The sequence below is a fragment of the Hippoglossus hippoglossus genome, chromosome 23 (genome assembly GCF_009819705.1).
Source record: "Hippoglossus hippoglossus isolate fHipHip1 chromosome 23, fHipHip1.pri, whole genome shotgun sequence".
NCBI classification, from domain to species: domain Eukaryota; kingdom Metazoa; phylum Chordata; class Actinopteri; order Pleuronectiformes; family Pleuronectidae; genus Hippoglossus; species Hippoglossus hippoglossus.
The window spans coordinates 12,662,882-12,690,316 of record NC_047173.1 but is presented as its reverse complement, the minus strand read 5'-3'; the positions used below and the strand labels follow the sequence as shown (position 1 = coordinate 12,690,316).

The window sequence follows — 27,435 nt, the reverse complement described above, 5'->3', positions numbered from 1 at the left end:
GGGGATGGGGGGAGTCCCACCAGGTGCTAATAGATTTCCTGCAGCTTTGAAACGTTTGCTTGTGCTGGTCCCCTGGAATGGAGTCTGGTTTCATCTGTGGCAAATTACCCGGACCGAGGTTTGACCTCCCTTCAACACACAGCACAGACACACGCCTGCGACACACATTCTGACACACACCTACCAAGTGGGACAGTCGTGTGCACACATCCACTGTTACGCCTGCATACAGCCCCAGTGGTGACATGCCCTCATAAACCCACACTTACCATTTGGAATAATTCAAAACTTGAATTGGGAAATATGCTTATTTCTTTTATTCTGAGACTATGAGACAATAAAAAAGCAGCTGCACCTGGTTCTGCACAAAGTTTAAGGCACCTAACATCATTTTACTTCGGTTTCTGAAGGCTGCTTTCACAACTTCCTCGTTTGGTCTGGACCCTCGGACTTTTCTCTTTGGTCCAAACCCAAATTACCCGTGTAAAAGTGTCTTTGGAATGGAGTCAAACCAAAAGAGGTGATCTCGGATCTCTGGATCAAACTGAACCACGGGTTTGGTTTTGTTTGCACTGGGAAAACTTTTATGGATAGTTCGGACTTTTGAATCAATTGCAAAAATTGTGACGGCATTAAACAATAAAAGAAATAAAAAAGAAGCCAAGGCGTCTTGCAGGTATTGCGTGTCGCCTCAGACGGTATAATGTTTGAACGACAAGGATGTTCATTTGGCACATTCTATCTCGAGTCGACTCCTGTGTCTGACCTTGCTGATGTTGAAATGATTTTACAGCTGCAACGAAATGAACCAGGTCATTCATTTCCTCCATTCAGACAGATACCTCGTGCCCGCACCCACAGAATTGACAACTTGCCAAGGTCAGACGCACATCCGTCTACAAACGTGATTTAAGGAGGACTTACATGCTTGTGCAAGAGACACAAACAGCTTGTTCCGTTGAACAAACGGAGCGTCCCGAAGTCTTGTAAAAGAAAGGGTTGCCATTTTATCGCTGGCTAACCCACACAATCTATCCGTTCAGCAGAATGAGTGCAGGAGCAGGGGAAAACAAGCTTCTCTCTGAAGGTTAGAAAATACTGCCTCTGTCACTGCTGGGCCACTAAATAGCCACACACTTAACCCCCAGTAAAAACCTAACTTGTCTTTTTGTGACAAGAGCTATAAGGTGCTAATTGGCGAGTTTTAGAGGTGCTGGACGGAGCCGAGCCGAAGTCTCTGTGCTGAATAAAGCTAATTGGCTAAAAGGCTGCAGCTTCGGGTTTATGCTTATGTTTATTTGTGCATTAACACACAATTACTGAGCATTGTGCCACACACCAGCCCGTTTTATAGCGGTGCAAGAGTTAATGCACTTGCCCGTTAAGGATCGTGTGTGTGTGTGTTTGTGTGTGTGTGGGCGGTGTGTTTGCGTGAGTGGTCCACACTGGAGATGAAAGTCTGTAAATGAGTCAGAGGAGTCACTTTTGCTGCCGGGAGTGTGAGTGTTTTACACGTTTGTTTATCTGTATTCAGGCCCTGTTTTTTTTATGCATGCCAACTTGTGTGTGTGTGTGTGTCTGTGGCTTTTGAGAATGTGCACATCTGCATATTGCTCCAGTTGTGTGATCCAGCTGTAGGAATAAGCTACAAGATGGGACTTGGCGTGTAAGAGGATCTTTAGGAGAGTCGTCTTTCTAAGCGTGCCAGACCCTGCTGCTTAATCACGGTGTTGTTACACGGAGTCGACACGCTGACTCGACGAGCTGATCAGACACCTGGGGTGACAGGAAATAACTCACGCTGGACAAACGTGAAACACGTCTGCCTCTCGTCGAGTCGGCGTTATACAATCGTCTGTTATCTGCTCGAATCTGACATGAGCCCGTGACTCGTCACAAGTCTGGCAGAGTGAGTCATTGTTTGTGACTCTGAGCGGGAATCCGTTTGTTTGGTCCGTCAGTTGGTCAGTAGAAAAACCAGGAAGAAAGGAACAGTAGTCACGATGAGTGAGATTCAGATGCTGACAAATCACAGACGATCCAATTTACTTTTACTATTTAGCCAATTTGCACGGCTGATTCAAGCTGCCTCACTGCTTTGTTTGCAAGTTATCAGAAAAAACAAGTGGTCATTTCCTGCAGAGTCAGCTCACACAAATTACACGAAACTTATTTGCTCGCTTCTCGTGAAATCGAGTTACGCACAGATTTGTATTTTAGAGGAAACATGTCAAGCTTTTTCATATTTTCTTTCCTCAAGTATGTTACATGAGCCTTTTGTGTATATAGACATTCTGTAAAGTTAAAAAACCCAAAGTGTACAGTAAGCTCCCCAACAGAACTTCTCCACACGGCTTCTAAAGCTCCTGGTCGGTCGTCCGGCCGGTACTTCCTGGAAATTGTGATGTCACGTGACTTTACAACGCCTCTCATTGGACAACGGATTGTCTGACACGCCCCATAACAAAGCAGGTAAAGCGATAACGAAGGCAGACATTTTTCTATACGTGCTGGAAGCTGTTGACCAATCACAACTGAGTGGGCCACCCGGCAAATCTGAGCAGCCTTGACTACATCAGGAGGGGGAGTAGCTAAAAACCAAGCATATGGACAGCAATGTACATTATTAGGAAAGTGATATGTTTTCTGAGCATTAGAGAATGTAAAACTTTCCAGGTAATAACCCAAATTAAAATTATGAACCTAAATATGAACATGATATTGCAGAGACATAATATCGCTCCTTTAAGCTTTTGGAAATCGATTTCCAAGATTTCTGCCTCTGTGTCATGAAGAGGTTTTAAAACGTTGCAGAATCTGTGTTTCCTGAGAAGCTCGATTCCTGAGAAGCTCTCCATGAGTGGATTGGAATTTTTCCATCAGTCATCAAGAGTAGCTGAACATTCAGGGTTTTTTTCCTTCCCTGTTTCGGGCACCATCATTTAAAGACAAGGTTTTGACAGCTTGTTCCTTTTTCACCTCGAGTCCATCTGCAAATCTCTGTAAGTGCTGCTCTGTTTTCTCTTCTGCTCGGCTCCCCTCTCCCCTGAGATAAGGACCACTCACATTTCCAGTCAAGGACAGCTGATACAGGACCGTGGGTGATGCCGGTGATTCAAAAACCACATCAAACCTCAGGTACTGGTCACTGCACGGCCCCGACGAGGGAGGGAGTCCCACATCTGCCCAGGGGGATTTTTCTGTTTTCCCGATACAGCCGGGGCCCTCCACTCGAGCCCTCACTTTCTCTGCGGCCCAAAGAACATGAAAGGAAGATGAAAAGCCTCAATGCTCCCAGACTGCAGCAATTACAACAAAGTGAGTTCACAAATGACCAGCAGATGAGTCACAAAGTAAAAGCTCCCGACAGGGCTCCCAAGTTGTGTGGAGACAACGGAGCAGGTGGAGGATATTTGGAATTCAGGCTGTTTTGGAAATCGGAGAACAGTTCTTTGACTCTGCCAAGCTAATAGTCTAAAACTCCTGGTTTTATCATAAAACCTTCATGTGGTTCGTGTGGATAGGACCATGTGAGAGGGTTTATTTGCAAATATCCTGTGTAATTGCATGATTGCAATGTTGTTTTTAAATACAATTTATTAATCCAAAGTTGATCAAGCCGTCTTCCATCATGCGAGTCACTTTTGTTGACATTAAAAATACGAGACATTCCTCTTGATGTTTGTTATCTTGATTGATCTAAATTATTAATCAAGATATATCACATATTTTCTTAACTCAGACATTCCCCCAAATGTGGAGACCACAGTTTCCCCTGCAGTGATTCTTAGGACACGAGACACAGGGAAAGTTGACACATTCAATCAATGACTTGTTTATAATAATCAGCATGTGTGGTTCCCGGGGATTCACACAGGTTCACTCAGAGTGAAGCCCGGACCAACATTGGAACCAAGACAGCTTTGTTGGACTGCACCTGGATATAAAAAAAAAAATTTCAGTCTTGACAAAACGTATCAGATTGCAGGATTAACATTCAGGAAAGAACTCGGACAAGTGTGTAAACTCACAGAGTTTCAGGTTTGCATGAGAAATAACACAGTTAGGAGTGTGCTTCAATCGAAGGGCTCGTTAGATCATAACATTGTAAGACACTCTCTTCCTCCAGAACCGTCTGAGGAACGACTTTGAGAAAAATGCAAATGACAATTTTTTTTGTGACCCTCTGACACCAAGAACTCAAGAACACGCACACACACGCACACGCACACACACACACACACACACACACACACACACACACACACACACACACACACAGGTGTGTGTGGGCGGAGTGTGCGGCTGACAGCAACATCAAAAACTTATTAAGAAGAGTACGTGATGCAGCCGGGGTGAAGTTAGGACAACAGGGTTTTGTTTGCCACCCACTCCAAGTGTGGTGTTTTTGTTTCAAGCATCCTGGAACCTTCAGAAACCCGAGCTCACAGAATGCTGCTGCCGTCAGTTGAAAAAAAAATGATCACAAAGTCGGGTTATTTACTTCAGGACGATAAAGGCTGAACTGATTTAATATCAGCAGCCCAGCTCCCGGAATAAATAGGTATGCGTGTTATATTAAATGCACAATATTAACTTTGGCTTTAACTTTAATAAAAGACATAGATTAACTACATTGTCTTCACCACCACTGCTGATAAAAATCTGCCTGATGCAACTATATCACGCTAGTTTAAGTTTTAATCACGCTACGGAGTAAATGGCAATGAATAATCGTGACCATCACAAGTGACAGTGGAAGGAAACAACTGACAACTGGCTAACTAGCTAAGTGGCTAGCAGTGTGTTTTTCCTTCGTTATACATCTTGACAAAGCCGCCGATATGACGCAATTAAGAAGCGACAAAAACAAAACAACCTGTTACCTTAAATACAATTTGCGATTCTTTGAATATTGTTTGAAATATTTGGAATGATGCAAGTACACAAGTCAACAAAATATATAACATAGGTCTTTTCATTTTTACACATTTTAATAAATGGTTACTGGTTTTCCAGAAAACAACCTGGAGCTGCTGGCTGACGTAATTTCCTTCCTTGTAATATAATATTCACAACAAATGAGAGACCATGAGGAGCTGCGTGCAGACGACTGCTGACCCTCAGGCTACAGAAATTCCGAATAAGATTGTCACAGTGGGAGCAAGATATTCTGTGGGGTAGAACAAGATACGTACAACATATCAATTACAACTCAGCTGAAATGAGATCCCCTTGAGCCAGTATCACAAGATATTTATTACAGCGGTTGTGATTGGGAGTTGGTCCCGCGCCAGACAAATGTCTTTACGGTGTGTTTGAAATTTAAATGAAGGGGTAAGAACTTCATTTGGGAATCGGCGCGGTTACAGATGTCCCTGCTGAGCACAGAGTCAAAAGTTACGACCTGTAAAAGTACACAGAAGAGCTAGAAGACAGGAGATGTTTCCACAAACCAAAAACCTCAACAATGCCTTGGTGGTCTAATCCCTGCTCTTTGCTGTCACTCGAGGCGTTTTTTCCCCAACCATAACCCACAATGTTGTTCTTTCTACCTAACAAGCGTGTGCCTACTGGATCCTCTGTGGCCTGCGTCTGAGCAACACCAAACTCTTCTCGGTGTTGATCGGCTTGGATTGTCTGTGGGCGTGAGGCAGGTTTTCCTGTCGTGGGGGGAATGTGCTCGTGGTTAATATAAAACCAGTCACACCGTCACACCGTCGGATCACTTTCCGCGCAATAAGAGAATGTAGAAATCATATCTTATCCATCTATAGTGAAGTATGCAAGAGTAAGCTTTGGCCGAGAGGAGGGGGCGAGCGGGTTTGGACAGCGGCACATGCATATAAATGAATCTTTGAGCTACAGTGTGTGACCATCGTGAAGTCCCGTTTAATAATGTACTTAAAGGTTCATTGTGGTGCACAAACGACATGTGACACCGTCTCTATGGACTTTGGAAAAGCCAATTTTTGGAAAAACAAATCTGCCTGTGAAATGAGAGGACTGTTAGAAATGTAATTACTTACACAGTAAACTTTTCATATTTACTCGAAGGGACGTTTACTTATGGGACTTCAGGCCAGATATCAATCAGTGGCAGGGGGACACAAGCCCAGAGAAGTAGGATAACAATCAAAAACACAACAGGGTTGACCTCTGCGTGTAAACCGACTGGGCCGTCCCGTTTGCCAGACACGAAATCCAGAGCCCCCGGCAGGAAATCCACCGCGTGCTGTTGACATCGCAACTCAACCGTGACAGACAAGGAATAACACTTCGGGAGAGGAAGAGCTCGGCGGGGAGGGAAGTGGGGTCCGTGAAAGATAGGGGGCTGTCACCGGAAAACACAGGTTTTCGCTTTTTCAGCTTGATAATAAATCATGTCATACAATATTCACTGAATGCATTAAAAAAAAGAGAAATGGTGAAAATATGCCATGGTTACAAGGCCTATAATTCTAAATATAAGAGGGTTGAGGTGGAATTTTTGATTTAAATTGGTACTTATCGAATCACACTTGCCGAAAAGTTTCACAAATCTTTGCTTGACGTTGAATTTTTATTCCACAGGGTCTGTAAATTATGTAATCTCACATTAGGGGTCTCTGTATAACCATCCACCAGCTGTGCTTCCAACAATAGAGGCCATTTTTTTTATTAAAAATAAATATTAAAGACACTGTAATTGGTCTCATTTAAAAAGGTACCCGAGCACCTGTCCCTAAGGATGTCAGATTTCAGCTCGCAGTGTTCCATACGGAGGTAGGGTCGGTTTTAACGTCCATAATAAAGAGTAAAATGAGCCAGTAGTTTGTCTTTGGGGGGTTAGACAGGAATAGTGGCTCTAAGAATCGGGATTTGACCACAGCTGGTTTCAGGTTCAAGTGTGAAGCGGACGGCACTAACGAGAAAGTCACTTACCATTTGATCAACAGGCAACAGGGAGAACAGGAATTACTGCAAATTTATGACCAGAGGCACATTGCGAGTGGTTGTTAATTGACGCGTCCTTGAGCCAAATTCAAAGCTGTGGAGAGACGCGGCTGGACCTGAGCCACCGTGGGTTTTTTTTTTTTTCTCCTGGACATTGTTGATCTTGGCCGGACGTCAGTTTTCTGATGCTGGCTAGACACAGGGAGAGCAGGCTCGGGGTGCTTCCTTCTCATTCTCACACACACATTTGGATGGGAAATGTGTGCTGGCAATGTGACAGGAGTTAGTGAAAGAAATCCGATCCACTGCGGGGGGGAAAAAACACTCCCTGATATTTTTGCAAGAAAAGGACATCAGCCAGAACTCTAAACGCAAAGCAACAGATAATAATCATAAACTTTTATTCGGAAGTTTTACATCTTATTTGCACATGAATAAACACATCTTCCCTCCCTCCCCAGGATTATAAACATTGTTCCTTTTTTCCTTTTGAAGAGAACATCAGTTTTTGTACAAATTTTTACACGACTGATTCTGGAGAATCGAGTTCCACAGAAGTGTAATATATTAAAGCACAATCGAGGGAGACTGACAGCGAGGCCCTACAAGCCGTCTCTCACCAGACGCTGAGGCTACATCCACACTAGTATGTTTTACTTTTAAAACGTATCACTTCCACTGCGTTTACACCATTACTCTCTAAACGCTTTGGAAAACGCTGCTGGCCCCGGGGCTGCATTTTAGTCGATGTTGAACTTTGAAACGATGATGCAGTCACCCACATTTATTTCCTGATTGACTCTCATCAGTCACAAATCGACTACGAGCGGTGAATACAGAATGTTTCCAACGCTTACGCTCGGTTACAGTTCCACTTTGTCGTCGGTCCAAGAAAAGAAAAACCCTGCTCTTACATTTCACCATCGATGTTTCCCGTCCTTAGTATTTTGTTTCAAGCAATTCTTAGACTCTTGATAATGTCTGGAGTTGGCCTGTCTCACCGGAAGACTGAAGCAGGTGATTGTCTGAGTCAGACGCGTTCACAACAACAGGAACACATCTGGAGCCTTCAGGCGAGGGGTGGCACCTGGGTAGATAATGCATGTGGCAGAATATGACACATAAATTCCACTGCAGAAATCACAGGTTTTTGTTTATAGCACATCGGCGTCGGCCCATATCCGATTGTCTTTCAACTTGTCATCATCTTCAGTGAGCATGGAACCTCCCTTCCATCCTGACTTATTTGTTTTCTTTCACTATTGTGTCCGTTGCACGTTATTAACACGCCCGCTTGCTGTGAACATTTTACTGCTGTATTCTCATTTGGGCTTCCATGTTACTCAGGGGCTGGTTATGGACAGAGATTACAGATCTAAAACGCTAATTTGAGCCAAAGTGGTTTTAGTTTTCAAACGCCTTTTTAAAACTAAAACATGTGGATGTAGCCGGAGTCTGGTGAGGAACGACTTGGCGGACGCCTCCATCAGTAGCCTGCCTTAAAACCGAAGACAGGGAAAGCCTGCCTGACCGATCCGCCAGCCGTCTGCCAGAGAGTGGCAGCAAAGTAACAGACACACACACACACACACACACACACAGACACGCACACACACACGCACACAAAACCACACGTTAAGCAATCCTCAAGATTCCAGAAATAAAAAGGCCAATCCACACAATCCATACAGAGAGCACCAACAGAATCAAAAAGACTTCATATCACATTGAGAGTATATTATTCCTGAGGTGACAGCATCTGATTTTAGCACTTAAAGAGTTGAATGGAACATTTGGACGGTTGTGAAGCTCGTGTTCATCCTCCAGTGTTTTCTATGCATTTCTGAAAGGAAATCCACTTGGAGCATTTGAAGGTGGAGTTTAAAAAGGACCAAGCTAGTTTTTACACGTTATAGCTTAATAACTACAGTTCATGGATACTTTGCGATCTTTGGATGTCCTTTTTCTTTTTTGTGTGTTTCAGGCAGATGCCACCCTACACTCATTTAAGTCATTTCTAAAACTTTTCATCAGATCTGCATTGATCCACATTGCATTCAATTCAAGTGCAGATTGATTTGATTATTCTGCACCGCGTCGCCTTTCAACACCAATAAAACTCGACAAAAACAAATGATAACAAATCAATTCAGATTTTCAGCCACAATGCTGCTAGCTGTAGCTCTGAGCTAAATGCTTATATTAGCGTGCAGCATGCTCACAATTACAGTGGTAACGTGTTTATGCTAGCAGTTATACACTTCAACAAGGAAGTGTAAAGTATACATGATTTGTAGTTAATGATATAAAACCATAGACTGCATATAAAGATGGATGGCATGACAGCTCCCCGAATGTGAAGATCTCTTGATCGTCCCCTGGTGGATGTTTGCAGTATAGCTCATAAATTTCTACTCCTCCATGTTAGAGGATGGGATGGACGAAACTGAAAAGTCAAAGTAAATGATAAATTATCCTTTTAGGCAGCACTTTACACACTTATGTATGTTCAGTGTTTATTTTACTTGAAGGTTTAGTGGTAATTAGCTATCAGCCATTAGCAGAAGTCACATCCCGCATATTTGGGAGGAATCGGAGAAGCGACCATCTTTATTTACAGTCTAAAGATAAAACTTGCTCAGTCACTGGAACGGTCCCGTAATCACAGTGAATCATGCGTGACTTGAACCAATCAGATCACGAATAGTGCATTCAAACCTCACACTGGCCAATCAGGTTCCCTCTCCCAGATCGAATCAGACCGGGGCGGAGCCAAATGCTGTCCCCCCAAGAGAAAGGCAGTAATAGCTGATCGTACCTTATCATATCGTGAATAAATGCCGGACACCCAGGATATTATGCTTCCCAGCATTACACACTGAAGCAGGAGCACACTGGATATTTTTCTAAAACAAACTGTCAGCCACAACCATGCAATCACAGGGAAACAATTCATGAGACGTACATCTTGCCTTGGTAACGTTGCATAAATGTTATATTAGAATAATAGGTTTCTCCACAAGAGAATAAGAGTCCTATATGGCACTTGATATTCTTGAGTGTTAGTAAATGTTAAATAGCATTGTTAAGTTTCACCACGTTGTTCTAGTTGTAAAGTTATAGTTAAAGATGGATGGAAACATCACGAGTAAAATGTTCACCTCAGACCAGTTGGAAAGTTATGATGATGATGATGATGATGATGGTTTAATGATGGTGATGAAGCAAAGCGACAAAAAAAGACAAAGCGAGCATTCCCTAATCTGACCTGGAGGAATACGTGAAGTTAAAAAAATAAAAGTGAGAGTGGTTATGTGGTGCACACTTTCCCACAGAATTAGTGGTTTCCTGCAAACACGGGTCGACTGCCGAATTTGCACTTCTAAAAGATCCCAGTTTGGTTTTAGTGGTGTTATGTACACAGCGTCTCCCCCAAAAATGAAACCTTGTTTTTTTGACAGTGAGCTGAGGAGCTATCTGGGGATTTTAGGGGCAAGCGAATCCTTCAACTAACTGATATCACTCCACAGAAACATAGTTGTTTCTCTTCTGGCAGGTGTCTGCATGCATTCTCAACTAATGAGGCATTCATGAAAACCTGTGATTGTCAGATCTTCTCGTGAACCGACTGACACAGCAGGATGTTAAAAATTGTGGAATTACTTGTCAACAGCGACCAAACAAACCGCCAAATGCAGCTGGCCTAAATAAAAGTGACAGTTTTATTTCAGGGATTTAAAGCTTGTTTGTAACCACAGCTTTCAACTGTTCTTCCCTTCACAATATTTCCTGTTGAATTGATGTGTTTTTCTCACCCTGAACAAATCCAAATAAATGGATTTCTATGTTCGTTATGAAATGAATTAATTTTTTTTGCTTTATCTTTACTGACGTTTTTAGTGAAGCACACGATATTTAACTGCTTCCAGAGCCCAGTGTTGGTCCTGTGTAACCTGTTGCAGATTTGCTGTCTGCTGCAGTCGTTTGCTTTTTCAATATCTTTCTGGGGTTTTGTTTCACCTTGTGAGTCTGTGTGTGCATCCTTGTGGCAAAATGTACTGTTGGGGTCATCTACTGTTGGGGTACACCTCTGTTAAAACCAGAGAGGTGGTGTATTTTTTTTTAGATTTTCACAATCGTGCAAGTTACACAACGAATGTGTTGGAAGGACAGGACATGAGCCAAGAACCTGTACAATTTTGGCGTGAATCCGGACAAGTATGTATTTCATTCTTCTCACGCTCAAATATTTTGACATCAACACTGATTTCCCAACTCCGTGAGAAAACTTGGATATTTTGGGCACTGATCTCTATGAGTGTGTTAAATTTGGTGCACTGTTACGTTGGTGTTTGACTTCAAGGCCTGATTGAATTCAAGGGGACTGTTGGACTCTCCTGAGTGTCATTCTAGTTTAAATTATTTCAACTGTTAAACTAAAACAATCTGCGGTAAATCATATGCAAATTGTGTTGCTTAAATTAGGTATGTTGTATGTAAAAAGACACACAAAATGAAGTGGATTGAATGTACATTTAAAAGCAATAGAAAGGATCATAGGCATGAATGCAGGTGCATAGTGATTTCCACTTGGTGCCAACAGGATGACAAACTGCAAGAGGGAATCTCACTGCTACACAGAGATGGAGGCTGATCTTCAGCCAGACGACCCAACTGTAAAGACAAATAACAGCTGCACTTTGAATTGCAGTGCAGATAGTAGTCATTTAATTTAAAAGTGACAGCAGTGAATACAAACGTACGGATTTCCTGTTTTTCTGTTGAACAAAAGGTCAAGTACAAACTCCTCTATCACCGTTCATTATTTTTTCTTTTGTGGTGGCGATAAAACAAACGGTAGCATGCTGTCTCAGTGCTTCATTCAAATAAAATAAATAGTGAAATAAATAAAAATACTACACTTCTCTCCATTTAGTAGCTAAAGGGTTAGTCTGAGTCACGCAGTCCACATGGCACTAGAGATTCTGTCCACTGACACCAGCCAGGCTCATCCTGATTGGTTAATGCGCGCTATGGCAACAAGGTTTTCACCGGAGCGATCCGACACCGAGGAGGAAAAATCCACAGACAGTTACAACTCCTGATCGACGTTTAGGTGTTCAGCTGTAAAAAAAAATTAAATAATCGAATCCATACACTCAGAAGCAGGAGCTCTGTGGCAGTTGACGGGTTGTTTCTGTGCATAAAACATAACAATGAAGATGATTTCCACACTGCAAATACAGTATCTACATGAAAGAACAGCAGGCGAAGGCCTCAGGGACATCGTGAACATGGGTGTTGCTATTTGAAAATCAGACAGAGACGACATTATATTATCGGCAACCCAACGGAAGAGCAAGAACTCTTGATGTAAAAATTTGGCATCTCATACTGCAATCGTAGCCAAATTGGAAACCACAAAACAATAAAAACCTAATAACTACCCACTGCAAATCGATTCTAAATAAATTGTACGCTCACAAAAGGGCAGCACTGATTCTGGCAGTGGTGAATAAAACTGCTCAACTTCATCGATTAAACAGCAAGTCCCTTCCACTGGGATTTCACTCCCTCTGATACTGTAAGGCAGTCCAATCTCCGTCATCAGTGACATCAAGTCAGAGAAAGTTCGGAAGTCGCCAATCAAAATGAATCTCTGGATTCCTCTAATCTCCCCTGGGGGACAACTGAAGGGATGAAGGATATCCGCAGGTCAAGGTCTTTCTTATTGTTCGAACCGATCATCTGATACACATTTCTTTCGTCGCTCGCACCCTCGGACCTGGTGAAATCACTGAGAAACCCCTGAAACCGGAAGAATGTGGGGGCTCACGGGTTTTTGCTTGTTAGTTACTTCTCATCGGGCGTTCATCGTTTCAGTGGCAGCGTCGCATGCTGGTTGCCATGTTGGAGAGTTGAAGGGGGGGAGATAGAGGGTGCGATGAGGTCGTTCAGAGGTCATGACGGGACAGCATGGTTTCTGGATCCAGTCAGAACCCAGAGCAGTACCAGCTGAAGAGACGCCATCAGCCAAAGCGGGGGACTCAGGCTGGATGCCCCGCCACAGTCTGGATCCGCCTCCTAGAGCCGAGCGGCGAGGCAAAGAAGTGAAGTTACTGTTTGTTAAAATCAACACAATAAACTGTTTTATGATGGTAATTTCTTAAATACCTCGCCCAAACAGCCGTAGCTTGCTAAATTACATTTCATACCAGCAACCTGAGCATTTTGCGGTATTGTGTCACGTTTACACATTTCTCATCCTAAAAGCTTATTCTCTCGTAGAATATCATGAATGTTGAAATTAGATTCATATTTTGGATTTAAATCAAGTACGCTCAAATCAATAAACAGACAATTCTTTCAGGGTTTTCGTAGCTAGCCAAAGCTAATAACGTCATTTCGGCAGTCAAGTCTAATTTTGTCTTCCTGTATCTAAAACAAAGACAAATTCAACTATTACAGTAAATCTGCAACTCTTAAAATTGTCAAGTACAAACTGTGTGTGTTGTACAAGAGGAGAACGCTTGACAGGTGTTGCTAGCGTTGCTAATGAGGCTTAGCAATTGGTCTATTGGAGCCTCAGGGTATAAGAGGAAATATCACAAGGCTTCAAAATGTATTTTTTTACGTTACTAGAATTATGCATGACCAAAACTGATATGATATCGTCTAGTAGAAGAGGAGGGATGTTTAACTGAGTAACCGTTAAAAGGTGCATGAATCCAGATATAAACGAGAAGTGAAGAGTCTTATGTAGCTAGTGCCTGGATACGTCAGTAATCAGATGTCAGTAGAGACAGACACCAGAGTTAATTGCCTGAGACGGATTGTGATAGATGGGTGAAGGTACAAAGAGCATAGCTTGAAAGGCCGGGAGGTAAGTTGGGGAAGGCGAAGACAGATGGAGGTAGAACATGACAGAGACTGACAGGTAACATGGATAACTGCAGTCACGCAACATCAAATGAGGTGAATGAGTCAAATTAATGTAGAGATGAAAAAATAAAAGGAGGAGATAAGGTTAGGAAAGTTGAGGATATCAGGGGAAGGAGAGCAACGGTTACAATCAAAGATTTTCAAGCTGATTTCAGACAGTAGCTCTTGGAATTTGTGAGCACAACAGGAGATTGTCTGGAAAATGTCTGGAACATTCAGGCGAGAGGTGGCAAGGACACGACGTATAAATTCAGCTGCGGCGATCGTGTTTTTGTTCACAGCACATCGAAACCGATGCTCTTAAAAAAGCACTTGAATCTCGTTGTCTTTCTGTTTCGACATCTACTTTGGCATCTTCCACGTGTACGGCACCTCTCTCTCATCCTGAGTTGTTCTAATTAGTTTTGTTTTTTGTTTTAAAAACCTCATAAATATGCCCACTTGCTTTCCCGACATTTTCCTGCTGTGTTCTCACATGGGATCACTTGGATATTTTGCTTGGGGGCTGGCAGAAAAAGTTCTGGATTACGGCTGGAGCACCCGACTTGGATTTTCTTTCTCACATACAGCCCCTCCGGGAAAAGTTCAGGCAAATGTTCATCAGAGCACGTCTGAAAGCAGCTTTAGATTGAAAATAAAACAAGCTGAGAAAGAGCTAGAGTTATGGGACTGACCCGAGACAGCACATGAACAGTGGCAGCAGTAACATGAGCAGAGAGGAAACCAATGGGGAGCCTGCGCTCCTTCGGCACATGGCCTCAGCCTAACCATCAACAGCCAATCACAGAGCGGGAAACGAGAGAGAGAGAGAGAGAGAGAGAGAAAAAAGAGAATCATGCAGCAAAAAAGATCCACATCATTAGCGAGAAGTTAGAAAGCAAACATGAGCAGAAAAGGCAGAAATAAATACTTCAAGTTGACAAATAGTCGTACGAAGACAGATGGATTCACTTCAAAGACAAGCGTGTGACAGAAGAGTTAAGAATTAGTGTGGGGGTGTGTTTGTGTTTATGAGTGTGTGCACGTGAGTGAGCAAGACAGTGAAGGCAGAAGAGTTACTTGATAAGACCGACACAGTCTGACATTGGAAGAAGACTTTAGTGAAAACAAACAGGGCAGTCAAGTACAGAGGTTTCACACGCAGAGATTCTGTGCGGCTCTTAAAAATGTTTGTTTAGCTTAGTTATTCACGAGGAGGGTAACAACCAACTGTTTGTCTTTGCGTGGGAAATCTGCACAAACACAGCAAAATAAAAGAGGAGAAACGACATGCACCATGTAAAGATATTAGAGATGGAAAGGTGCGATGGGTCGGACTTCTTCACTAGTATATTGCTTCATATCAGAGAATAGAGAATGGATTCGGGGCTCTGATCAGGGAGATCATAGTTTTTTTTTTTTCCAATCGGAATGAAATCCTTGTGGTCGCAATTTTCATTTGTCCATGTTTGCAATGTCCAAATTGATCAAGTTATATCATCATAAATAACACACATGGAAATAATGTCCCACAGACAGGCATGACCGGGGGAAGGCTTTAATCTCCGACAGGTTCTGTTGTCTGTTTGTCGGTTAGTCAGCAGAATTTCGCAGAAACGACATGACGTATTTCTATAAAAACTGGGTGGAAGAATGGGACACGACCCAAGAAAGAACCCATTCAACTCTGGACAAAGGAGCGGATCCAGGAATTTTAAAGATTGTGAGTTAGAACCCTTGGGCGGAGGTTAGGCTCTACTTGGTGCCATTCTAGTTTACTTTGTTCTTTGTAATTTGTTTGTTCTTACAATTGCGATCCAACCTGTAAAAGATTGATTCACACTTAACTAGTTGCTGTAGATACGTTCAGTGTGTGCATCAAAGGACAAAGTGTAATGTCAGAGGACTTGACTCTGCTGCTTCCCTCAAATCTACACTGCTGTCAGATCCTGCTCTTCCACTTTGCAACTTTACTTTTTTGGGGTTAGCAATTCACCAGCACCTAACAGCTGATGGACAAAGTTGGCTATTAGCAGTGGAGCATTTAGCAGCTAACCAGTTGCTAAAAAACTAAAATTGATTATTGGAGAGTGAGCGCGTAACTTCAGCTCTCCAGGGATACATGACTCCACAGTAATGCTGAGGTCTGTCATCCCTTCATGGAGCAAACACACATACCATAATAAGTTAATATATGTACAGTATGTTGCTCATGTGTTTTCAATTTGTTCCACTGGCCCCAAGTGGCCAAAAGAAATCAAGTTAATAGCTGTGATATGGTAATTTTGGTTTATTGAAGTATTAAAAATTAAAACCCTGGATTCAGATTTACAGATGATTTTAAGTAGTAGGATTTCTGTTAGTGCTATAAATACCAAAAACTAACTGAGGCTTAGTCCTGCAAACTGCCTACATTGTCCTTGGCATAGACTGAAATGGTGTTAGCAGTGAATCCCACACTGTCGCCTCGGGGCACACACTTTAATTTGAAAGGCTTCTATATTTCAGGCTGGATTTTTCTTTTGCAAAACCTCACTGCTCAGCCGCTTGGCGTAATTAAACCATTTTTGAAAAACCTACACAGAGCACCCCTTAGCAACACAGTTCAAATTATTTTACTCAAAACAGTGAAGGTCTGACGAAAACAACTTACGTGTTCGTTGTTATCAAAACAGACTGCAGGCCCTTTCCTGTACCGGGGACTCTGAGCCAGCTCACAGGGATCGGGACCTTCAGCTGGACGAGTGACGTCAGGAACATGACAGTTTGTGACAGAGTGATTAATCACAGCGGCAACAAACAGTTTTCTTTTCTCCAGAAGACACTTAGCTCTGATTACCACCCTGTAAAAATAATTACACTTTTTGATAACTGACGAAAATCCCCGGGATGCATTTCATGACTGTCCAAATCAAGCAGATTCGGTTTAATTGCAGCGTGACTTTTACAACCCGAACCAGGTTGTCTCCTCTCGGAGTTTGAGCACATTGCTCAATATCTCAATGATGTGGCAGGCGCTTTCAAGCACTGTGTTTTCCTCCAGGCTTCGTCTATAATTGACCGCAGCCCTGTGAGCCGGGGAGAAGATCACAGATTTGTTTGTAAGCTATCCGGCAGAATTATCCCACACTGCCATCTGCAATACAGACACGGAGAAACACAGCGCAGGCACATCTGGATCCCGGGCCAAATGTTTGACGTCAATTACAGTGGAAATGATCATTGCGTACTTTATTTGTCACTTGTTTATTCTCGCACGTTATCAAGTCTGTAGGTTTTCGCAGATGAGGCGAATGATAAGTAGTGAGAATTACAGATGATGGAGAACTAGACGCCCGGAGAAACAACATTCTGCCGTCCTACTGCAAGTTTCCTCTCGACAGTCGACGGTAAGGAAATCAGCTGATAGCGACATGTCACGATCAGCATCTGTCCATGTTTATCTCGTCAAACGACAGCAACGTCTTAAACATCTGTCCCCCTGAACCCAATGCACATGTTCCCTGCCAGACGATAGCTGTGTTAGGTAAAAGGATACACGGCTCCTCATCCTGTTTCATCAGGGTGGCGTCACAGGACGAGCAGGTGAGTTTCGCATCAGCGATGATAAAGACCAGGTTAGTCTTGGGCAGCTTTTCAGCGTGATAGAGCCTGGAGAGGAGCAGACGCACACAGGAGACACATGAGCAGTTGTTGACACATGGGCCCGACTCCAGGAAAGATGGAGATACAATTTCAATGAATCATTCTCACAGGAGATGCAGAGAGTTGAATATTTATCCAGAGCAATGAAAGGAAGACACTGATTTCCCTCCGTTACGTTTATGCATTTTTTTTGGGATGAAGAGCTGCTGAAGTAGAGAGTAATTATTTACCATACATGACTAAGTAACGCTGCAGAAAAGCTTTCATCTTTAACACAACCCTAAAACTGCAAACACAATGAGAAAAACACCGTGGAATCGCTAAATCAAGTTGCCTAACTGCTTTTATTCCTTAGGGGACACAAACCTGCTGTGCCAACCCACTGTCGTCCAGGACCTGTACTGAAACCCACATGTCGCTGGTGCACAAATGATTTTCTCTGCTTTTTTATGGTGGTCGTAAAACAGGGGAAAAAGTGTGCGCAGCTAATGCACAGGAACGGCACACGGCATGCCGGCAGGCACTCTATTAGCCGGCACGAGGGGGCCTTAAAACGCACACACACACACAAGTTCACAGTAACACACATGACCGTGCCCAGACGGTGGTCCCCACTGGTGACGTGACTTCACCTCTGTGGCATGAGAGGTTTTACAGCCCTCTCTGAGCGTCACCTCTGGGGACTTAATTGGTGTCTCATGGATGCAAATGCACCACGATACTCAACTGTGTGTGTGGAGCGAGTGTGAAGCTCTTACCTGGAGCAGTTCTCACAGTCCACTGTGCCTCGGAAAGACACGTTGTTGTTCAAAAAGTAAAACTGGGTTTGCTTGGTGATGCAGACCTCCTTCAGCATGGCATCTGACACGTCATCATCCAATTCAGCTGGAGAGATTTCAACAGGAAATACACTTCATACATAAATAACAATGAAAACTATCAATTTGTATAGAGCACTTTTCACAATCCAGACACAAAATGCTTCACAAGGCAGAGAATAAATCAGGCAAGTCCTAAAATCATGAAGTCTAAAAGACAGTGGTAATAAATACCTCAAAGTATAGACATATACTGTGTATATGCAGTACATGTCTGACACAGAACTCATTAAACTTTAAAGTTTAACATTGATAGTTTCTGGTGAGAGAGATATGGTAGAAAATGTTTGACTTGAGTAAAACTATCAACTTAGACATTTGGGTTCAACACAACAAGCTATAACATAATATAAATATATTATATCTAAGTAAAGATGATATAGTTAACATGATAGGAAACAATTATCCAACAGACATAGAGCAACACTATAAGTGATCTGTAGAGGTGTTTTTGACTAATTGTCCATTGTCATTTGTTCTTTTAGCTTCAACTCCTGGGGAAGATTTGTGAATATTTACCTTAATTCTATGCAAGATGTGCAGTTGCTTTTCTGTGAGAGATCCAAAGAGTAACCTTGTGGACCATAAAACCCAAATAATTTTTTTAAAAAGCTGAAAGATGCTAAAAAGACAGGAAACAGAAAGGAAGCTTGGCTTTGCCTTTCCTGCATCTTTTCGTACATCTGCTGCCGCAGTTAATACAACAAGAAATTAACTCTGCTACCAAAATGTTAATGCCCAATAAACTAAAGCTGCCTGTCAGAAAACTACTCCACATCCAGATGCACAAAAACATGTTGGATTTACATTTCGTGGGCTCTTGGGATTCCGTGGTGCTTAAAAATCATGTACCCATAACCTTTGCAGCTGCACAAATTCACAATTCAGTGGACATTGACAAACAAAAGAAGGAGCTGATGAACAAACCAGCAGACACGCAGAGCCGGGATCTTCCACCTGAAGAGTCCTTTCACTCAAATTACAATTTCCTCACTTATGCTTGGTGGTATCCAGCCTCGCAGGCAGTTCTGGGTTCAAGTGTTGTTCTGGGTTTTGAGATCTTTTTGGATTTTAAAACAACCATTGACGTCATCGCGAAACACAAAACTGTAAAAACAGAGAGACCTGCCATTTTGTCCTGGCTTTAATCAGATGGTTATCTGTGTTTTCTAAAAGCCTAATTTGTATTCGCACAGAAATACCACCCACAAACACGACCCTGTGGCGTATGTGCTACAACTTGCACACAGCTGAAGATCTGAAGATGGATGAGTAATGGGCTGTTGAGAGATCAACTGCTGAGTGACGAACGGTTCATAAACACGATGTTGTTAGTCTTGGTGTGTGGTGAGCTATTGCACCAGAATAAAACACAATTACCCAATAATGTGTTTTAGGCCTGATCAAACTAAAAGCTGTTACCAGATCGTTTCCATCCTGACGATGCCCAGAGGCAGATTTCCTAATGTTGCAGTAAACCTAATCACACGCTCACAGTGCTGGTATTTTCACTGGCTTCAATCTGATGGGAGCTCACCTGCATCCAGGAAGTTGGGGAATGTGACGCTGACCAATATCTGCTGCAGTATCGACCTAAGAGGCAAAACAAATATATATCTCAAAGATGATTTCCTGATTCGCTGAAGCATCGTTTACAATAAAACATCTGGGTTAAAGCTAATGTGAATCGCATCACAACAAACACGCTGCTGACCTTAAACCAATTAGTTTTTTTATTGAAAGATTTGAATTCGATTAAAATTCATATTCATTGGATATTTTGTAAAACAAGCTGTTAACGAAATCAGGACACTGAGACGGAGAATAAATCAAGAGAAGATTTTGAGGAATGCTGACTGTCTTGGGAACATTTCAGCTATTAAACAGATGCTATACATCCAGTTTAGAGGAAGAAATCCTTGCCTGCTTTCCATTAGCATGTGAGGTTAAGGATCTTTATACTGTGTCATTTTGTTATTAATCATTTGACCAAAAAATGGGATGACACTAATGACAACCACATTGGTAAAAGGTCAATAAAAAAACAAGAGACTCACCAGGCTGCAGCTGTTGCCCACCACCCCAAACTCAAAATATCTGCGATTGTGGGCTGACAGGGACAAACAAGATGAAAATTAATATAATAGCGGGATAAGATTATCTACGTAATGAATCATGGAGCAAATCACTTTAAGCTGGTCGTACCAATCAGAACATCCTGCTTGTGTTTACAGTGGCTGCAGTCGAGCCGATTCGCGGAGAACCGACGGCTCCAGCCAGAGATTCGATTTTTCCTCCAATTCGGAGAGGAAGTTCGAACACAAGCCTCCTCCACAGATGTGAGCGTATGTTCGTAAACAAGGGGCCAGTGAGAAAACAAAGTAGCACACGGCTCAAATAAAAGGCCCGACATGCTGCTCTGATTATGCTTAGCATGCGAGGGCCTTGTTTTGTTGAATCACGGCTGCGTCCTTTCTCCTCCGTCGATGGCGTGTCGAGTCATCAGGGAGATTTAACTCCCTGTGTTGGAGGCCTCGCTTGCCTGTTGACAGCGGCTTTGATCAGAAGCTGCATCTTTCATCTCACCTGGGCAACTCAGGCATGTCGCACACACGTGGTTCAGTTTGTCTATCGGCGACCGGGGCCGTTTTGCGTTGTTCATTAAGAACATGAGTCTCTTTCGCTGGTATCCGCTCCATCTAACGCTACCGGTAATGTTAAACCTTTGAGGATCTGAGGCGGCGTTAGAGTGATGTCTGCGGACAATTTGCATCACTTCACCGTGAGCTGGGCGTTTTGTAAGTGATGAAGAACAGTGCCCCCTTTCTCTACATCACTTAGCCGAGCACGCCAGACCACCTAATCCTGTTACTGTTGCTGCAACTCCCACTCTAACGCGTTCACCATACCCTCTGCTACCCGTCTCATCTGCTCTGTGCAGATTTATGGTTCCCTGGTGACTGATGGTGTGTGTGTGTGTGTGCATGTGTGTGTGTCGTAAGTTTAAAAAAAGAAATGTCTGCATGTGTACTCGCATCTGTCTGTGTGCTCATGCAGGGAAATGAGTAGATGTATGTATGGATATGAAAATGTGTGAACATGTAAGTGTAGGTGTGCACATGTGGATGACAAAGTGTGTGTGTGGTAGGTTGTGTGTGTGTGTGTGTGTGCATGATCTCTGGCTTATGTAACTCACCACGTAGACTGATCGCAGGCCTGCAGCCGCCTTGCTCTCCTTCTTGGGGTCACAGAGCGACTGGTAGTCGTAGGTCTGCTTGTAGGTGAACAGGGAGTCGTTCAGGCTCCTCATGAGGACGGGGTCGATCACGCCAAAGAAACGTCCGATCTAATGGATGGAGGAGGAGTGGAGACATAAGTAAAAACTGCTTTTTTGGTGACGCCACATTCAGAATGTGTTTGTAAACATGCGTTAAACTGCTTATAGACCATTTGAGTGCTTGATCCCCCCCATCTGCTTCTTCCCAAATCAGCGTCATCTGCTTAACTTTCCATTTGCAATGACAAGCATTCGCAAGCATCTAAAAATGGTTAGATGTAAGGTGACCTGGCTGTCTGCAGTGTACGGAAATCTCGTCTCCTCCATGTTAGTGGGTGGGACATGGACCAATTCAAAAAGACAAATAAGTTTCAGGTAGCTCTTATCCCACCTACGTATGTTCCAAGTGTTCATTAGTTACTTGATACTATAAACATGAGGTGAAACATCATGATTGACAGCTGAGACTTGACTCGAGATTGGTCGAGCGAGTGCAACAGCGGGACCTGGACACCGCGGCTCCATCCCCCCCCCCCCGGATCCCCTCCTGTGCAGACTCTGGCTTTTGGCTTGGGAAGTGGAGATGCGTCGTCCATCTTCATTTGCGTTCTACAGGAACTCGACACAGATAATCCCAGATGGCCTCACAACAACTTCACAGGGAAACGGTCTCAGTAACAAGGTTCCACTGAGAAATAATGGAAAAATCGTATAAATGTATACACCACTGACGGAAGATTTCCTCGTTTAGAGCGCTTAAACATTCATATACTCCTGTCCTGCGACGGTTAAATCTATGTAAAACAGTGAAGAATGTGTAAATATGTGCCGAAGGTGTTTCCTACACACACACCCGGAGTAACTCTACCTCAAAGCAGGATGATGGACTTCACTTTAATCTGATTAACACAATCCGCCAGGCAACTATAAATTTCAGCCTCGAGGAAGTAGTTTGTCTCGCCATCTCCGTGGTGTGACATGACCGTGTGCATGGGAGCGTTTAAGTATTTTTCTATCCAGGAGGGATCATGTAAAATATTCATCTATGTGTGTGTGTCTGTGTGTGTGTGAGTGTGTGTGTGTGTGCAGAAGATGAACATGTACAACTGTGTGTGTGTGTGGAAATGCAAACTATCCCTTTCCTTCCACTTTGTAAGGTCACTGTTAACAAGCCATCCTCCGCATATCCATTCCTCTTAAGTGCAACGGCCGAGCGATATATAAATCTTCCAATCTATAAGGTGAAGGAAGCCTTCTCTCCTTCCCCCCGTGCAATAACACAAATAATGAATTAACAGTCACAACCCAGTTGGCTGCAGACTCCCAGAGGGTTTTCGCAGAAAAAAGAAAAGAGAGAAAAGACCGAGCCGGAGAGTGAAAGACATAAAGAGGGGAGAGAAAGCGAGAAGCTAGCGGAGGGAGAGAAACTTTGCTCCTGTAGGAAATATGATTGAGAGCTCACAACGTTCTCCAAACAAGGCCCCGGGTCCCTCGGTTTTAGTGCTGCTGCCAAACTTCAGAGGGCGACTGATTTATCCGGCACACACCCAGCCCTGATTAGGAAGGGGCCAAGGCTGCATGAAAAAACATTTACTCAGACGACAGCAGGGGCCCCGGCTCCTCGCGTTAAGGATGAGGCAGCGGGGAGTGAGGCTGAAATGTACTGTATACTGTATGTGTTTGTGCACCAATCTCATGGGTCCAAATAATCACATTGGTTTATTTTTTAGCTTGCATTGTTAAGGTTGATCACAGTGAAGTGATGATGCAGGTTTGAACCCCGAAAGACAAAGTCGGTTTCATTTTGGATGTGAAAAATGAATAGTTGATTTTATTCCTGTAATCAAAACTACACAAGTGCCATATGGGCAATGACGGCTTCATATTTCATTCAGGAAGTGGAGCGGGTCTGTTAACCAGAAGGTCAGTGGTTCGATCCCCGGCTCCTCCAGTCTGCATGGGCAAGGCACTGGACCGTAAATTGCTTTTAACAGCTGTACCTGCAGGGTGTGAAGGGTTGAATGTAACTTGTATTGTCAAACGCTTTAATTGGACAATAAGACGAGAAAAGCACTACATGCTAAATTCAGTCCGTTTACCATACTGAACAATGAAGTGTTTAAAGTGTGAAACATCATATAAAACAAGCGTTTTAACTCAAGGTCGACTCGTAGACACGTACATAAAGCCTACTTCCTCCCACTCTCCAGACATGAAGACAAAATATCCCGGAAACAAAACCTGGCGTCTTGTGCATTTGGAGCAAGAGTCTGCGCAGTAGCGATCGGGGGATGGATCCTCGGTAGTAAGGGTCCCGCCAAGACACGTTTGACCAATTATGAGTCAGTCTCAGCTGTCAATCATGATGCATGATAGATCACCCTGTTTTTACTGCATCAAATAACTAATTAAAACCAAACTTAACACTTGCACAAACATCAGCGTGATGAGAACTAACTAAAATAATAGAAACCATTTTTGAGAAAAATGTATTTTTGACGTATTTTATGACTTTTGAGTTTGGTCCATGTCCCATCAACTAACAATAATTAAAACACTTTTTTATTTAAATTCAACCTTGTGATTCTCATCTATGAAACGTTCCCTGGCAGGGAAGTAACCTCCAGATACTGATATGAGATAAAGAAAAAGAAAAAGTGAGTGAATAAACCTTTTTAGAAATGTTTTAAAATAAAACCTTAAAATCTTACAAACCACAATACTATTACAGTTTAATCAATTCATAAAATTTTACTAAAAATGTGAGAACCATGGAAACACGGATGTTCCACCTCTCCGTGGAGAGATAATCCATTACGTCCACTTTCCTAGAAATTTACTTTCTTCTTTATCAAATAAGTTGTAAATGATTTACAAATCATATTATTGATTAACAAACACATTACTTATTCTTTATAGATCGTTTATTTATATGAGCAACTTTTGGATTTTGAGCACGACTGTTGCCGATGATCTGAAACTAAATAGATCTATTCTAAAATGTCATGAGGAGATAACAGTTCCACTGGCATCCACACAAATTGGAAGAGCAGATAATTCGGTGCTATTGGTTATCTGAGGTCATAAAATGTTCCCTTTCCCCACACACACTGGAATCCTTCTTGGTGTGAGGCGACCGTGCAAACTCTATTGAGATACAAAAAAACATTTTCAAGAATCCTAAAAATATCCAAAAGGTACCGCTTCATTACGATAAATTTGTGAAGCTTGTTGTGGAACCTGTTGCCATGGAGCGATGGGAAAACAAGTAAATCTTCTGAAACCCACAAATATCAAAAGGCTTCACTTTACAGCCCAATTAACAGAACTGAAGTTTCGTGGAAATATTTTTCCACATTGCTTTCCAGGAACAAAATGATGTTCCTGAGGTCGTACAGACTCACAAAGGGACGGACATACTAATTATTATATCCCCCCCTGCATGATGCCAAGTGGATAAAAATAGTCCTGGGATAGAACATGGCCTTATTTTCATGTCTGACCTGAGAGTTAAATGCACGGACCCACCTGATCAATGTATTCATCTCGATTGGACATCACCAGGAAGCCCCCGTCGTCCAGAATGACGCAGTCTACGTACTGGAATCACGCAGAGAGGACTTCAGTGACATTCTCATGATTCTCATTATTAACAACAGCTGAGGTAATAAAAGATAAATGCAATTAAAGCTCTTACCACGTCATTTCTCTGACAGCCACAGATCTCATCGTTGCACTGTAAACACAACAGGGGGACAGAGTGATGTATGAGCGCCACCAGGCAGTGCGTCAGAGTGTCACGCAGGCACGGAAAAATACTCACATTCGTCCTCTGCGTGGTGTTGATGAACCTCGCCATCCAGGCGCTGATGTCCAACTTCACGCCGGCCACTGGGAGAAAACACAAAAGCCAGACGTCCTAGATCATGTGGGACCTCTGCGTCAACTTTACTCTCTGAACTTGGAAAATGCAAAGTCGGCCAAGAAACACAGGAGACAAGACAACCTGATGTGTGGCTTGTGCGTGTTTGTGTGTATGTGTCAGAGCAGGGGGGGGGACTTGACAAACGAGGAGTAGCTGTCTTTAAATAAGAGCCTGTGTGTGTGTGTGTGTGTGTGTGTGTGTGTGTGTGTGTGTGTGTGTGTGTGTGTGTGTGTGTGTGTGTTTAAAGCTATATTATCGAAAATGTAGGCATGTACATTGCTGTAAGTGTGTGTTTATGTGTAAGTGGCACAGCGAGGGAGTCAACTTGAGAAATGACGAGAGTAAGTGTATAAATGTGTGTGTGTGTGTGTGTGTGTGTGTGTGTGTGTGTCCTTACCAGCTGGTTTAAGTGGGATACCATCAATAGTGATCTCCACCGCTCTGCTCACCAGCACTGAGTCGTCACTTGCTGCAAGAAGGACAATGGAATAAATGCATAGATAGACACACACACACACACACACACACACACACACACACACACACACACACACACACACACACACACACACACACACACACACACACACACACACACAGGGTTGTTACTCACTGTTGTCTTTATCTGCGTAGGGTGTTGGAGTGAAGATGTACAGATCATTGTCCAAAGTTCGCTTGTAGAAACTTGACTCGTACGTCTCTGCTTCTTCCGTCCAGTACAGCCCGGCACTGTCAAATGCATTTACGCAAAACAAATCAGACACAGACACACACGCACACACACACAGACACGCACACACCACATCTTAAATTCCAACTACAGATCATTTTCCAATTTTTCCATTTTCTTTCACTCACACTTGAAAGATGTGTTTTAGTCTGGCAAGCTAACCACCTGGTGATTGCTGGTCTCTGACATTTTCTGACTTTGCTCAAAACTTTATTGGCAGCATTATTTAGGCATTTTAGTGTTACAGGTCATTTCTACATGGAAACAAACTCATTTTATCACAATTTTCCCTCTGGGGCACCTCAAGGATCTGATTTGGGTCCAATGCGCTATTCATATCTGTCTCTCAAGCTCATCCTGCTAAAGCGTCTCAACACATTTCTTATAAACTGCTCGTCCAGGCCTAACTTCTAGCTTCCAACTTCAAAATATAAAGTTTCACATTCTGCTGCTCCCAAGGTTAATAAATCTTTGTTATCAAATGCTTCTTTGACATCTGCCATGTCTCCTAAATCTAAAAAACAGACTTGTTAACCTTTTTTTTCCTGCCACTCTTTCTAAAACATTGATCATGTAACTAAAACAGTTTCAAACTGGGTCACGACAAGTTGTGAAGTCGGAGAACAAACAACTCTAGCTCATAACTCGTAGCAGTTGTCTGTTAAACCAACTGTCACGGAGAAGAGGGATGCAAGCAAAAGATCAATCAAGCTACGTTCCAACCCAAACCTATAATCATAAGCTTTGGGTGTCACCCTTTGGTGTGAGAAGTTTGGACATCTGAAGGGAGATCATTGGAGACCCACTGCTTCATCACAATAACAAAATTGTTGAGGTGGTTATCATCTAATTGGGATGCCTATTGCGGTCAGATTCCACTGCGGGGGAAAAAACAGTTCAGGTCCAGAACATGCTGGAGGAATTATCAGTCCCATCTGGAAAACCTTGGGATCCCTCAGGAGGAGTTGGAATAAGTAGCTAGGGACATAATGATAAGGTCCTATTGGTTGGTTTTCTTAACCTGTGACCTGCAGTTGACGGATGGATGATTGTTGAAAACTTAGGTGATCTGGTTTTATACCATCACTTATAAAAAATAAGGCATTTCATGTGTAAACTGCAG

At 42.9% G+C, this 27,435-nt stretch overlaps 1 protein-coding gene across 2 annotated transcripts in view; it reads right to left on the bottom strand.

The window, feature by feature from the left end:
- Window positions 1-11,611: 11,611 nt before the first annotated feature.
- The window catches only part of cacna2d1a (calcium channel, voltage-dependent, alpha 2/delta subunit 1a), an 83,400-nt gene continuing 67,576 nt past the window's right edge, over window positions 11,612-27,435 (bottom strand). Inside the window, exons 28-39 of one of the 2 annotated variants that reach the window (XM_034578115.1) lie at window positions 26,196-26,311; window positions 25,980-26,051; window positions 25,481-25,548; window positions 25,355-25,393; window positions 25,186-25,257; window positions 21,577-21,726; window positions 20,438-20,490; window positions 19,918-19,973; window positions 18,261-18,387; window positions 17,396-17,508; window positions 16,511-16,593; window positions 11,612-13,020 (exon numbers count right to left, since the gene is read on the bottom strand). In XM_034578115.1, coding sequence (XP_034434006.1) covers window positions 12,898-13,020; window positions 16,511-16,593; window positions 17,396-17,508; window positions 18,261-18,387; window positions 19,918-19,973; window positions 20,438-20,490; window positions 21,577-21,726; window positions 25,186-25,257; window positions 25,355-25,393; window positions 25,481-25,548; window positions 25,980-26,051; window positions 26,196-26,311 — 1,072 coding nt within the window. In that variant the 3' untranslated portion in view covers window positions 11,612-12,897. The remainder of the gene's footprint in view (window positions 13,021-16,510; window positions 16,594-17,395; window positions 17,509-18,260; window positions 18,388-19,917; window positions 19,974-20,437; window positions 20,491-21,576; window positions 21,727-25,185; window positions 25,258-25,354; window positions 25,394-25,480; window positions 25,549-25,979; window positions 26,052-26,195; window positions 26,312-27,435) is intronic. The other variant, XM_034578116.1, reaches the window with a different exon arrangement.